The sequence below is a fragment of the Mastacembelus armatus genome, unplaced genomic scaffold (genome assembly GCF_900324485.2).
Source record: "Mastacembelus armatus unplaced genomic scaffold, fMasArm1.2, whole genome shotgun sequence".
Lineage (NCBI taxonomy): Eukaryota > Metazoa > Chordata > Actinopteri > Synbranchiformes > Mastacembelidae > Mastacembelus > Mastacembelus armatus.
Window position 1 is genome coordinate 2,321,272 of NW_022872938.1, and position 15,999 is coordinate 2,337,270.

The 15,999-nt window shown below is 41.7% G+C and overlaps 1 protein-coding gene across 1 annotated transcript; it reads left to right on the forward strand.

The window, feature by feature from the left end:
* Positions 1–232: 232 nt before the first annotated feature.
* Positions 233–7,146, forward strand: LOC113129719 (diamine acetyltransferase 1-like). The gene is made up of 6 exons (XM_026305778.1): positions 233–474; positions 2,568–2,619; positions 2,692–2,772; positions 5,421–5,522; positions 5,624–5,664; positions 6,781–7,146. The coding sequence occupies exons 1-6, from the start codon at positions 412–414 to the stop codon at positions 6,955–6,957; spliced, it is 516 nt and encodes a 171-aa protein (XP_026161563.1). The 5' UTR covers positions 233–411; the 3' UTR covers positions 6,958–7,146.
* Positions 7,147–15,999: the final 8,853 nt, after the last annotated feature.

Sequence of the window (15,999 nt, forward strand, 5' to 3'; positions counted from 1 at the left end):
CTCTGTATGTGCATAGTGACCAAGTTCTACCTTCCCCGTCACGAAACTAGATGGTATCACGATACAAAAACAGTCTGTGGACGTGACCAATTCCCGGGCTCTGATTGGATAACAGAGAGCCCAAGGGCGTCGCTGATTCGTCAGAAACCTGAGCGCTGTGGAACTGACCAACCGCCTTGCAGCTCGTGCCGGGTATAAAGGTCCAGATGTAAACAAGGCAGACGGCAGTTGATCGGCAGCGACCCGGGGGAGGGCATCGTTTACTGGATGTCCTTGTCGCGAAAAAAACACGTCCTGACCAGAGACTGACCGTGGGAGAAAAGCCACTCTGGATCGAATGAAGAAATACCTAATCTTCCACTTCACATACAGAGGACTTGTTACTAAAGGGAAGAAGAGTAAAAGAAGAAAATGGAGTATAAATTACGAAAAGCTGAACCCAGAGACGTGCCTGACATCTTACGACTGGTGAAGGTATGTTGTAGGACCACAACAGTCCAGGACCTGGGTCACACACGACTCTAATATCATAATTAGAGATACGAAGCCAACATAGCGGTTTATTTGGCTGAAACAGAATCACAGCCTTTCTCTGCTGCGTTTCATGAATTGCATTTCTCAGATAAACTGTGCACATTATATGAGCAGCGTGTCTTTGTTTTGAACAACCTGAGTTTGCTGTTTGACAGGTCTGCAGATAATTCCATACAAAGGCTGACTTATGCTGGCCCTCATACCCTCAAAACTAAACAGCCTAGTCCTTCATTCAGTTCACAAGTCCAGCAAATTTTGTTTTGGATGCCAGAGGCATTTCACGGAGCTTCATTTGGCAGGCACATATAGACAGATTCATTTCTCGTTAGCTCTGTTCTTCTTTGTACTAACGCTTTGGTGCATGTTCTGTATGTCCGTGTCAGTAGCAACAGTGTAGGTGTAAACGTGAATCTTGCCCAGTGACTTCTTTTGTTACGACTCTCCCATATACAGTAAACTTACACAGATAAAAGTGGAGTGCATTTTCAAACATTGTCATGAAGACCTTAGCCTTAGGGTCGACTTGAGCATAAAACGAGAGGGGGTTGTAGCCAAAAGTGTGGTCTGTCCTGTCGGAGTCAAGGACCATTACAGAGACCTGCTCTAGGGGGCGCTGTTCTGTGGTCTGTGTGGCAGCAGTGTGGCCTGTCTGGTCCGTGCCTGCCAGGTGTCTGGTCTCTCTCAAGGATTTGAGGTCCGTGCCGTGCTATCTGTGGTCCTGGTGGTTTGTGGCATCTATATAAATGCATGTCATTGTATTAAAATCACAACACGATGGCACACTAAGCAGACAGTCCAAAAATAAAATACAGAATGCATATACATGTCTGTATGTTCGGGAGTCTTTCTGGGTTTTTTGGTCCAAACTCTAGTGGACTGTCCACATATTTTTTTTCTTAATACATTTATTGTCAGCCCAACCAACTGCTATTTCACATCTGGTCTTAATATTCAAAGAAGAGGATCGCCATTATTGACAAGATATCACTGTATTTAGAAAAAACAAAATGTTTTTAGCTTTCATTAGTGTCACAATTATGCATTTGTGATGTTTTTGCTTTTGGACTCAGCTTTATTGATAGCTGTATGCCTGACGTTTACAGCAAACGTGGAAACAAAAAGCTTCTGTGTTGTAGACATTTTTCATATCCTTCCATCTTTTTAAGTTTTGATATTGACAAATAGAACTACTGTTTTATTTGTTCATTTATGGTGTACAAATATTTTAAATTGCTTGCTCTAAAAGTTTAAAAGTAGTCAGTAGAAAAAGGATAATAACCAATGCACTCTACATCTCAATAGTGTTACACATGTTAATTAAAAGCCTTACCAGAGTTTAAACCCAGTTTTTAGGTTTGTGAAACCTTTATTTAAAATTATGAAAGATGAAAATGACAATTTTATTATATTTCTCCCTTAGGACATAAAACATATCTATCTAAAATATGGAATTGTGTTTTTAGATTTCACAAGTTAAAATTTGCCCTCAAATCAAAACTCCATAAATATCTGCTCCCCACTGTACTGACTGATGTACATGCAATAATTGTACCATGTTGGGAGTATTATGTTTGGGTCCCTGGTAACCAGCTGAGAAACCTAAGACATACTGACATACAATCAAACTCTTGTCCAGACTGCAAAAACATCTGCACAGTTGTGTGAAAACACATAACAGTACTGACTTTATAAAACCCCTATGGCTGTGTTTGCACTGGTGACCTGTCCCTTCCTTTTGCCTGAAGAGAGCTGGGATAGGCTCCAGCAGATCCCTGTGACTCTAAATAGGAATAAGTGGGTATAGATGATGGATGGATGGATGGATATGTTTGCCACCATCTACCAGCTAATAGATATTGTTATACAAGACATTCCTATATCCAACAATTAAATACTACAAAACAGAAAATCTTCATATTTGAAAGACACATTGGCATTATTCTCTTGGTAATAAATGTTGGATGATATTCATTGCAGATATACTGGTATCTGGAATCAGCAAATGTTAAAGATAGTTTTTTTTCTTATTCCAGGAGCTTGCCAAATATGAAGAAATGGAGCACAGGGTGAAACTGACCGAAAAAGGTGAGCTGCTCTACGTACAAATTGTCGGTCTTTTCTTTTCCTTACTTTTTAAATACATTTTTTTCCTTTCAGATCTTCTTGAGGATGGATTCGGTGACACCCCATTTTACCATTGCATCATTGCCGAAATCCAAGCAGAGAACATCAGTGATGGTATGAAACATCATCTTAACCCTTTATGACCTACCATAGAACAGTGCTTATAACGTGATGACATATATGCAATGTAGGAAGTGCTGTAACTGGCAGATCAAATCTATAGCAAAGCTGCTGTCTGCATTATAGTGGTTTTGTTGTGTGCGCATTTTTATGACATTTGTGCAAAGTCATTTGAGGTAGGAAACTGTGCTCTATGACATGTTGAATACATGATAGTTCTATATGCAAAAAGAATTGCTCTATCTTATTTGGTTGCAATTCTACAGGCATTTAAATGTAGATATTGTCACAAACTGAGCCGCACGACCATGACACAACAAAGAAATGCACACAAAAAGGCAATTAGTATCTTTATTCTTAGCCCAAAAACATCAAACCCCCATTGCCCAAATGCCAGGTAGGTGCTTCTGAAAGAGGAGAGAGACAGGACTGAGCTCCCCAGCCATTTAAAAGAGCCAGCACACAGGACCCAGGGGTGCCTGCTCCACTAATGACTCAGGTAACTCACTCCCTCAGCTCCTCCTCTGGATCACACCCACCTTCACCACCTGCAAAAGAACAGAAAAAGCAAGGTGGGGTCGTAACAATATGCAAATGAAATCACAGGCACTCTCCCATCAGTTTAAAAGGGTTTTTTAAAAAAAGGACAAAAACGCAACAATGAGCCACAGCGCTGCACTGGGTGATATGTTTCTTTCTCACAAAATTTATGAGGCCTGTCTTTTCTCAAAAAAAAAAAAAAAAAAGTTAAGTGGCTGAAAATGACCATAACTCTTCACAGTTTATCAACAGGCAACTGCTTCTTGTGCTTTTATGTGTAGCACTAGCAGCACAGGAAGCTAGTGGAGATCACATATCCTTTACTTAAGTAAATGTAGCAGTACCACACTGTGAAAATACTTTACTGCATTGGTAATTTAAGACTGGACAAATTTAAAGTACTTTATAAACTGGATAACATAATCTGCAGCAGTGCATCAAGAGTTAAAACATAGAGGAATTGTTAGAGATATTAAAATGTTTACCCTCCTGTGACCTGATCCACCTTACTTTAGTATAACTGAAACACTTCTCAATAGGGCCTATTGTGTATTGTGGAAATATAATTGTTGCTCTCAGTGAGCACAGTTTACTCTAACCTTGACTATTTGATAAGGGCCCAGATGTCTTTCTGTGAGAAATCCCCTCCCTTTTGTATTTCCATGAAAACTGATGTGTTAGGCTGCAAGCAGCCAGTGATCCTCATGCTGTACCAAGGTGCTGTGTGACTGTTACTGCTTGCAAGTAAAACCTCTATATAATCTTACTGGAGTTCGTCCTCTGAGTCTATTTGTTAAAATTCAATTCAATTCAATTCAATTCAATTTTATTTGTATAGCGCCAAATCACAATACAAATCATCTCAAGGCACTTTACAAAAACTAAAACTAAAAACCCAACAATTCCCTTATGAGCAAGCACTTGGCGACAGTGGAGAGGAAAAAACTCCCTTTAACGGAAGAAAAAAACCTCCAGCAGAACCGGGCTCAGTTTGGGCGGCCATCTGCCTCGACCGGTTGGGGTGAGTGGATAGAGCAGAGAGAAAAGAACAGCAACAATAAACAACAAATAGACACTGCAAGTTGGTGGGACCAGTAACTGCACATCAGCGATAAACAGCTCCAGGACCAGGGACACCTGCAGAAGATACAGAGAGAGAGAGAGAGAGGGAGAGAGCACAAACTAGGGGAGAGAGAGAACACAAGGTTAGTAAGATTCAATGGTGGAATATACATGAGGTGGGAGGAGAGAAGAGAGGGGAGGGGAAGGGAAGGGGGGGGGTTAGGGTAGGGGAGCTCAGTGCACCGATGGTCCTCGGGCAGTCTAGGCCTATAGCAGCATAACTAAGGGATGGTTCAGGGTAAAAGGATTTACCTAACAGGAATCAAAGTATAAATTTCGATATTAGAGCTCCACCATCTGCAAAGAACAACAATGTACACATAAAAGATTTATGCTGTATAGTATAATTATAAAGCTGTATATATGCAATAAATAAGGATTAAATGCCTTAGGTTATCAACATATAATAACCATTGTGCCAAAAATACTGTACTCTATAAGTGCAGAAGTAATGACCCCAGTGGCACAACTCTGAAACCCTTGTTGAGGTAGCATATTGACTCATACTAGGAGATATAAATTCAAAAATCTATACATTCTGAATATATATTTATTTTTAGGGAAATAATAAATAGCAGCATAGTGGTTAGCACTGTTGCCTCACAGCAAGAAGGTTCCTGGTTTGAAACCCATCAGGGGCCTTTCTGTGTGGAGTCTGCATGTTCTCCCTGTGCTTGTGTGGGTTTTCTCCAGGTACTCTGGTTTCCTCCCACAGTCCAAAAACATGTATGTCAGGTTGATTGGTGACTCTAAATTGCCCATAGGAGTGAGTGTGAGTGTGTGAGGTTGTTTGTCTCTATGTGGCCCTGTGATGGACTGGGGACCTGTCCAGGGTGGACCGCTGCCTTTCACCCTCAGAGAGCTGGGATAGGCTCCAGCAGATCCCTGGGACCCTGGTTAAGGAAAAAGCGGGTATAGAAAATGGATGGATGGATGAAAATAATAAATAATCACTGTTTATTTTAAATTCGATTCTCCAGATCCAAGGGTTGTGGGTTTTGCCATGTACTACTTCACTTATGACCCCTGGGTTGGAAAACAGCTCTACTTGGAGGAGTTCTTTGTGATGGATCATTACAGAGGTAAAAAAAAACCAGCTAATTTAGTCCAGTCCAAAATGAATTTGCTTCCTAGAAACTTCTTTATTAATGAATTCTCCTTTTCGTCTTGTGTGTTTTTCTAGGTCTGGGCATCGGTTCGAAGATCCTGCAGCACCTCAGTGATGTGAGTATGTTTACTGAACTGAAGCTAGAGTTATACCTAGCAACTGTATTTCATGCTGTTAGCACTGATACAGTATCAGCAGGCATAAGACACTTGAACCACCACTTAATTTAGATATCTCAAGTGCAAGTTTTGCTTGTGAAATTAATATAGTTAAAATGTTTTAACTGTTCATTATTTATATTTACTGCCTTTACATTTATCTTACCTTTTTCTGTATATGGTAGGTGGTAATACTCTATAGTATTCAAAGTATTTAATTCACTCTGTACTCTGCACCTATTTTTGCTGCTGGAAAGCTTTATCTTTGCTGTATTTAATCAGTTTATATGGCGAAAAAAAGGAGGTGAAGAAATATCAGTCGGGGGGGAAATGACAAAGCTCAAAACTTTATTATACTTATTTTGAAATTCATGAAGACATCTTACGTCAGGTGTGTGCAGCCTCGGCTCTATCATGCTTTGTTTTTATCTGTTCTTTCTGCAACCCACTTCGGGTCACATTCAGTATAGAAGCGTGCTTAAACATAAGACAACTGTCAGGAAAACACCAGGACGAAGCGGTGTAACCTCCTCTTATCTGAAAGTCTGTGCTGACAAGCTAGGCCCCATCTTCACACAAAGCACATCACTGGGACTTGGTGCAGCCCCCTCCAGCATCAAATGTTCCATTATCATCCTGGTTCCCAAGAGACCCTCAGTTGGCAGACTGAAAAACTACTGACCTGTTACCCTGATGTCTGTGGCCATTACGTTCTCCCTGTGCTTGCGTGGGTTTTCTCCAGGTACTCTGGTTTCCTCCCACAGTCCAAAAACATGTATGTCAGGTTGATTGGTGACTCTAAATTGCCCATAGGAGTGAGTGTGAGTGTGAGTGTGTGAGGTTGTTTGTCTCTATGTGGCCCTGTGATGGACTGGTGACCTGTCCAGGGTGTACCCCTGCCTTTCACCCAAAGAGAGCTGGGATAGGCTCCAGCAGATCCCTGGGACCCTGGTTAAGGAATAAGTGGGTATAGATAATGGATGGATAAATAGAGTCCCAAATTTATGGAAATGCAGTTTTGAGGTACTGGGGCAAACCTTTGACTTACTTCTTGCGCTCTTGTTCTTTTTCCAGCTGGCGTTAAAGACACGCTGCAGTGGCATGATGTTTGTGGTTGCGGAAAACAACGAAGCGTCTCTCCAGTTCTACAAGCACCGTGGTGCTGAGGACCTCTCTCAGGAGGAGGGCTGGAGGCTCTTCAGGTTCAGCAAGAACAGCCTCATCAAGATGGCCACTCCAGGTGAGGAATGATAGAGGTCCAGAGGAGGAGCCATGAGTCTGACCAGAGACGGAGAGGCTGTTGTCTCATATGACACCTCAGCTTCTCACTCCATTGTTGACTCATGGAAGTTCAGCTTTATAAAAAGGGGAATTTCGTATCAAAGTATTATGCTTTTGTATGTGGTTCATTATCTCAATAAAGCCTTTGTGTACTGCTTATTCACTTTTGTCCATTTCTATATGGTACCACTACAATTACTATGAGGTTCACCAGTGTTCACATCAACCACACGAGATGCATGAATGCAGCAGGAACTTGTTTTTTTGTTCATTAGATTTCCCACATTTAGATATGGTACATTAACATGAAAACACTCGGTCAGACTGGAAATCCAGTTTATCGGGTAAACACCTATCTAAACCTCATCTACCTTTTCTAAGCAACTGGTATCCACTTGAAAATCACAAAACAGTCAATCCTCCATCATCTCATATTATCTTTCGCATGCTGTCACAGGACTACTACCAAAGTATACTACTTCAAACCTAGTAGGCCTGATGCCTGCCTCTTGCACTAAAACTGATCAACCCAGTTGTGATCAACTATACCTCTATTTAACAGTGATCATCTGAGCATATGCTGCAATTTATCATTCAGTCCACCATACTACTTCTACACTTACCTATCATTGTCCCTCCATAGTTATTTCCTGGAGCTGGCTCACTGTCGGACATATTTTCCACCATCGGTTTTAAGATTTTATATACCTAACTCATGTACCAGAAAAAAGACTGACTTGCCCTTGGGACAACACTAACTTGCCAGCCATGCTGCTCTGCCTCCATTTTTGTACATTAAGTTTTTTCCTCTCAAAGGCTGTTTTTACAGTATCCTCTGAAGGAACTATAAGTTCCACAAAATACTGATCTGGCCTTAGATTACTGCTGTTTGTCTCCTGTGAACTCTGTGAGCTGACTTCCTGAATCTGCTCTCAATTGTCAGTCTCTCCCTGCCTTGAATTTTGGCTGTTACTTCATTCCTGCCCCCCTTGAATAAACAAATTTCCTTGTTTCTCCTCGTCATCCTTTGAGTTTACCCGTCGGCTGTCATTCACTAGCTTGACACTTCAACACATGGCTATGTCTCCAGGTGTATCATCCTTGAGCCAGGCTTGTTTTACACGTGTTCTCTGAGCACAAAAGACGTGTTGTGTCCTCAGAGTTTGGGGACGTGGTGGCACATCATAACATCACGAATTTAATACTAAATATTTGTTGGGTGTGATCCTCCTGTTACAGTTTACACACACATATCTACGCAGTGATGGGGTTTATGGGTAAGCATATGTTGCTGACGGTCACTGAGGTCGCTAAGGGTTGGACAGGTCAATGCACACATCTCCCAAATTTCAACATGCATCATGCAGATCTTTGTGTCCTGCATGTTTATATTATTTCAACATGTCTGGAAAAGAAAACACATTGTGCCAAAACTGCCGGATATATCTTCAGAAAATCAATGTGTTACAAATGAAGATTCTTGCTCAGGAATCTGAAAGAGGACTTCACGACACGCTTCTGTTCAGACCCAGTGGTAAGAAGCCAAAACCTACTATCAATAATAAGTGTTATGTTGACCAAAACGCTACTCTGGACCTGGACGATACAGTGTCTTTCCCAAAACTTTCAAGAGTGGGAATTGATCAAAATGAAGCCACCTGGCATAAACTTGGTGCCAAGCCAAAGCGTCACAGAATTAGAAAGAAGAATGGTGGCACCCCAGGACCACATGTAGCATCAACAAACATACAGCTCAGTAACAGGTTTCAACCACTGTCTGAACTAAATCTTATTGAGCAAGAAATGTCTGCTGTGCCTGAAAACCAAAAAAGCAATAACTTTAAAAACAGGAGCCACGGAGCCAGTCAGAGAAACAGAGACAAAGAATCTGTGACAAATGTGAAGGACAGAGATATCCTTCTGCTTGGAGACGGTGCTATCAGTGACATAAACAACAGCAGAATTATTACATGTAGCTACCCAAGTGCCATGGTCACCGATATAGCAGCTCTCCTCCCCCAGGTCATCTCAAAACACCATGGAGTCAAACAGCTGATCCTGCATGTGGGTGCAGTGGACACCAGAAAGGGAGAATTAGAGGTTTTAAAACAGGACTTCTCTAAATTATTAGAGAAACCTGACAAACTGAAAATCCAGTCATTTGTCAGTGGACCTCTCCCAAACATCGACAGGAGGATTAATAAATTCAGCCGGCTGCTTGCATTGAACACATGGCTGTCCAAGGCCTGTGAGATAAGACGAGTGCACTTCATTGATAACTTCAACCTGCTTTGGCAATGCAACGACCTGTTCAAGGGAAAGGGCCCATATCAGAGCAGAAGTGGAGTGAGACGGCTAACTGATAACCTCCTCCACTCTCTGAGACACCAGACTGGGTCCTCTAAGAGAAGAGAGAAGTGAAGTAAACACTCACACCACACCAGCAACGGACCCCTCATCAGCCAAGGATCCCCCCTCAACAGCACCTTCAATGGTGCCCCCTCCACTGCCCTGGGCCCCCCCAGCTGCATCCACATCCTCTGCAGACTCATCATTGACCATCCCATCCCTGGCTTCACCAATGGGATTTCCAAATCATTTGGAAACCTTGGTGAAATCAGGAATTAAAATGGTGCCTCTTACCCCTAACCTGGCAAGGTCACGGGTATTATCATCAACGCCAGTGAATTCATCCCCCCTGCAAACACCACCCCCTTTGCCACCCAGGAGCATGACCTCTGTCCCTCAATCAATTAAAACTCCACCATCTCGACCACCTCGGTCAACACCTACACCTGTCTTTCCTCAGAGCACCCCTGTCAGACCCCCCACCACCTGCTCCCGGACCAAAGATCCTGACTAGCATCAATGCTGCTATCAGCAACTAGGACACCCAGGGCCTCTGCTGTTCTAGGACTTATAGCCATAGGACATATAGCTTATCGACCTGAGGCCCAGGGAGAGAACACTCTCTACTAGTGCTATAGCTCCAGTCAAAACACGCAGAGTGGCTAAAAGAGTGACAGTTAGACTGTCCAATCAGAGAAATCTGATTCAAATCCCTTGCAGACAGATAGTTTCAGGTCCTACTCAAACTAATTTGAAACTTGCAGTGCTCAATGTCAGATCTTTATGTAACAAATCATTTTTTATCAATAATTTTATATCCCCTTACAATCTTGACTTTATGTTTTTAACAGAAACACGGTTAGATAGCAGGACAGGAAATGCAGTTCTTATTGAATCCACCCCACCTAATTTAACATTTATATCAGAAACACGAGAAAACAAAAAGGGTGGTGGCGTCTGTGCCTGTTTTAGGGATAATATGGTTACCCACAGGCTGTCATTTGGGGAGTTCTTATCATTTCAGTATGAATCTTTTAAAATGGAGCAAAAATGATCTCCCTCTGTACTTTTTATTATCCTCTACAAACCTCCCCAATGCTGTCAAAATTTTATTGATGAATTTACTGAGATGCTTTCAGTTGTCTTCACAGAGTTTGACTGTTTGGTTATTACAGGTGATTTTAATGCTCACATGGATAAGGCCTGTGACAGATATGCCAAAGAACTTTCTGCTGTCCTTGAAACGTATGGCCTTAGCCAGCATGTTAGGGAGCCGACCCATACCAGAGGTCACACTCTGGACCTTGTCATTACTAAGGGTGTTAACGCTGCTAATATCACTGTGATTGATGTTGCTTTGTCTGATCCTTTTTGTGTCTGTTTTGATTTGTCCATAATTCCCAAAGATACAACTGGACCTACACTTGTTCAGAAAAGACACATAAATGATAACACCAGGAAACTGTTTATGGAGATGATTAGGTTTGAAAATACCACTTTCTCTCATGTTGAAGATTTGTTGAATTCATATACTTCTAGTGTACTAAATGTCATAGATGTGATTGCTCCTGTTAAGGATAAATTAATCAGGAACAGGCAAAAGCCACCGTGGAGAAACGATGACTCGGTCAGGGCACAGAAAAGGGAGTGCCGGAAGGCCGAACGAAGATGGCGTAAATCAAAGCTCCAGGTTCATTATGCCATTTATAAGCAGATGTTGTGTGTGTTCAATGAAACTCTACGTAGAAAGAGAGAAATGTATTTTCCCGTGTCCTGTTTGCTACAGTAAGTAGGTTAATAAACCCTCCATCTCCATTGCCACTGGAACTAATTTCAACATCTAAATGTAATGAATTTGCATTATTTTTTAATGACAAGATTCAGGGTATTAAACAAACAATAAATTGCACAAGGCAGATACCAACTCTGCAGCCATCCAGGAAACACTTGGTAGAACTGACACACTTTACACCTGTCAATGACATAACAGTTGAAGAGATCATCTCCAGTCTGAGCTCATCCACCTGCTGCCTTGATGTTTTACCCACTAAAGTTCTGAAATCAGTACTAAGCAGTTTGTTACCACAACTCACTCAATTAGTTAATAACTCATTACAGTCTGAAACATTTCCAAGGGCCTTGAAAATTGCTGTCATCAAGCCTCTCCTGAAGAAGAGCAGTCTTGATGCCCTGGTACTGAACAACTACCGGCCCATATCAAACCTACCGTTTTTAGGCAAAATCATTGAAAAAGTTGTTTACCAACAACTTACTGACTTTCTCCTGCTAAACAACTTCTTTGATGATTTTCAGTCAGGTTTTAGGCCCCATCACAGCACTGAAACTGCCCTCATCAAGGTGACAAATGACATTCGTCTGAACTCCGACGTTGGCAGAGTCTCTGTCTTAGTACTGCTGGATCTAAGTGCTGCTTTTGACACAGTGGACCATGTGATCCTGTTACAAAGGTTAGAGGACTGGATAGGCATCTCTGGTACTGCCCTTAAATGGTTTATGTCCTATCTTGAAGACAGGAAGTATTTCATTGAAGTTGGTAACTGTGTCTCAGACCAAATGGTGTTGACATGTGGGGTCCCCCAAGGGTCCACCTTGGGACCCATTTTACGTTTCCCTTTACGTTTCCTTTAGGCCAGTGTCTAAACAGCTGTAGACTTAAATAAGGGGTTTGGAACCTCCAGCTGTAGTCTATTCGATCCTAGACGTAAGAGTCCGGGACTCAGGATCGTCTCCACAGATAGTCTGTGTTGAGGTACTTTTAGTCCATCAGGGATGGGACAAACTGAAAGTAGGGGACCCACAAATATAGGTCAGCATTGATATCATAAGGGGCAAATATGGTGACAAAGCGGTGGCATGCCTTTTCAGGCATGCCTAGTGGATCAAAGACTACCTCACTGGGCGGTCACAGTTTGTTCGCTTAGATGGCTGCATATCTGATGTGGTGATGAGCAGCACCGGTGCACCCCAAGGAACTGTACTAGCACCATTCCTGTTTACACTCTACACCTCAGACTTCCGCTACAACTCAGGAACCTGTCACCTCCAAAAGTTCTCTGATGACTCTTCAATCATTGGATGCATCAATAATGATAACCATGAGAAGTACAGACACTTGATAAAAAGCTTTGTTGATTGGTGTAACAACTGTCTAAAGCTCAATATCAAGAAAACCAGAGAACTGGTGGTGGACTTTAGGAGGAAAAGGAAGACCCCAGTCCCTGTCTCCATCCTTGGAGACGAAGTAGAGATTGTGGACTCCTACAAATACCTTGGAGTCCACATTAACAACAAACTGGACTGGTCAAACAATACAGATGCACTCTTCAAGAAAGGACAGAGCAGACTGTTCTTCCTCAGGAGACTCTGTTCTTTTGGTGTGTGCAACAAGCTGCTGAAGATGTTCTATCAGTCTGTAGTAGCGAGTGCACTGTTTTTTGCAGTTGTGTGCTGGGGAGGTGGCATCAAGGCTGGTGAGACCAACAGACTAAATAAGTTAATCAGGAAGGCAAAATCTGTTGTTGGACTGGAACTGGACAGTCTGGAGGCTCTGGCAGAGAAGAGGATGGTGGACAAAATAAACTCCATACTGGACAATCCTGCCCACCCACTTCATGAGGAACTGTGGCGAATGGGAAGTTCATTCAGCCACAGACTAATTCCCCCTAAAGCCAAGACTGAGAGATTGAGGAAGTCTTTTGTGTCCACGGCCATAAGACTCTATAATTCCACAATATAAACAATAACGCACACATGCGCGCACACACAAACCCCCCCAAATAAATAGTAAATTACTTTATTACTTTATTAATTACTTTATGAATTACTATTAATCAATATAATTTAAATAATCTCAAATTTAATAACTGCTGTAACAACTGAATTTCCCCTTGGGGATTAATAAAGTACTTCTTATTCTTCTTATTTTTATTCTTGCTTATGTATTTTTAACTTGTCTTTTATTTCTGTAAAGCACTTTGAATTACTCTGTGTATGAATTGTGCTATGTAAATAAACTTGCCTTGTCTTGCCTTGCCTTGCCATGTAGATTGGTTGATCTGGCTTTGTGTTGGAAGGCTTTCTGATGAAGTGAGAAAACATTTTTACAATGTAATGGACAAATGCAAAAACCAGAGGATAACTGTTGTTTTTATAAAGAAACTGCCTTCCCCATCAATTTTCATTCCCCACCTTCTACATTTTCTGCACTTCGGTGCTTGAGTGTTCCAGTCAAAACTTTATTGTTTGCACAAGAAAAATGCAGCAGCATCTATGCAACTGTACTTAGTTGCAAAAGGGAAAATCTGTCTTTACGTGCCGAGCTATATCAGTGCAAGATTATAAGATTAAGATCCAGTACATTAAAGATACAAAAACCTGTCCAGGTTTAAGTGTAATATTTTGTTGCAACGCATTTTCTAAAGCTGCGCTCCTGGTTTGTGTTTTAAATAGCAGCATGTTATGGCCACGGGCTTCACTCTGTACCTTGTATAATATATATATGTATATTGTATAATATATGGCTATTATTTAGTGTGGGCTATAATGTATATATATATATATATATCACTCCCAAACTGAAAAAAGGCACCACTTCAGAATTAGTACACATAATATTTTACTGATTTCGAAAGTGGTAAGCTTACTTGTGAAACAAGATTCTACAGTCTCTGTAGATTTTACAGTCATTATTGTGCTGCTTATTTGGCCCCTTTAACATTAGAGTTTCTTTCATGCTCTTTACTCTTTGTTTAACAAATGTCCTGTAGCCATCATTTGCAAGCTGTAGTATAAAGAAATTAAAAATTTCACTATAGGGGTTTGGTGTGGAAGTATTGCCACATTTTAGAGAGTCATCTGTTATACCTGTCATGATTGCTCGTGAGTCGTGGTGTTGGGTCAGAGCTTTCCTCCACATAGAACACCCAGAGTCAAAACAAAACAGTTTTATTTATGCCAATAAAGATGTCTCTGGTTGATCGAAGTGTAGAAGACAGGGTGAAGTCCACAAGGTCGTGCTGAAGTTGGTCTCTATGAGGGTCGGGTTCGGTATCTGTATGGCGACCTTCATGGGAAGCAGGACAGTCCTGTTAACGTCCGCAGAGCAACGCCAGACGGAAAACCTCCTCCGATGTCCCCGATAACGGCGCTCTCCGTACTGGGAGTAGGAATAGAAGAAACAAAAAGGAAGTAATTAGTCAATGTTTAGTGGGCTGCGGGTGATGCACCTATTCCTCCTTAGCTAGCGGCGGAGTGGCGTCCTCACGGCTCTTCCTGGTGCAGAGATTCGATTCGGTAGTTCTCCTAGTCTCTCCTTTGCTCCTTCTCTCCCTTCTGGCGAAATCCTCATCTTCTGCTGAGGTGAAAAGATAGTGCGGGGTGATGGCCGTGGTCTCCTGTTGAAAGCGACAGACAACCTGGCAGCTTGTTGCTGCCCAGGGTCCGCTATTTAACCCGTGAAAACTCTCAGGTGTAAAGATTTACCGTAATGAGTCAATTATCATGAATGCAGTTCATCAACATCCTGTTTATCCCTCCAGAATAAAATTCCTCTACCGGAAGTTCTATTCTGGGACTTCACAGTACCTAAGGTAATATCACTTAAATACTGAAATTAGGCAAACCACTGAAACTCAATTGTCCAGGGACCTCAGATGGAAATCTTGCTTCTTGTCCATACATTAAAATAAATGAACTACTTTGTTGACAAACAAATTTGCATTCAAGAAGACATTTCAGTCATGTTGATGGGTCTGACAAGCTTTGTGAGGACCCTGAAACAGAATTGTAATAAACAGTTAATGCTTAGAGTTCTGGTTGATGGGATGGACACGCTGATCTACAGCAGAAATAGCATATAAGCTAATTCTTTATACTGTCATTTGTTTCTCATCCAAACTGTTAGTCTGTCGGTGACATGCAGATGTCACTCTGTTTATAGACAGACCCTAATATACCATAAAAAAGTTAAATTACGGAAAAATAGTATTGATGGAACAAAATTCTTCACATGCATACAGCTTCAGAGGATCAGGATAAATCTGAATTGGAAAAGAGGAAAACCGTTGTTCTTCGGGGTTTTCACTGCCTGTTGTTTTGGATTCTAATTCTGACAGTATTTCACATGAAGAAAACAATCAGATGAATCTATAGTAAGTCAAATAATCAAATTCAGGAGCTTAGTCCTACATGAAAGAGTAGCAAACTAGCTCTGTCTCAACTAATGCATCTGCAGAACACACTAGGCTCTGCAGACTAATGTTGGTATTGACTTGGAGGGGAAAAAGGGAAAGCAGTAGTGACCTGTAGCATGTCAGCTGAGTGATTTGTAAGCTGCCTTTGGATTACAAATCACATAGATTTCCATAAAAGTCGCTTCACATATTCAGCTGTTCTCCAGACCTCCCCTCAGTGTCTGTCCTCCAGAAGACCACCACCCTCCACTCAGCTGACATGCTACAGGTCACTACTCTGACAGGCAGAAAACAGCAGCAAACCAGAATAAGATCTTTGGACTGCTGGACATCACATCTTCATTACAGAGACACATTGATCCATGAAGACTCAATGAAGAGCCCCAGGTAGCCTCTAATCACCTTGACCAGTGGGCAGTGTGAATGAACTGCATCCAAAGGAAGCCTTATA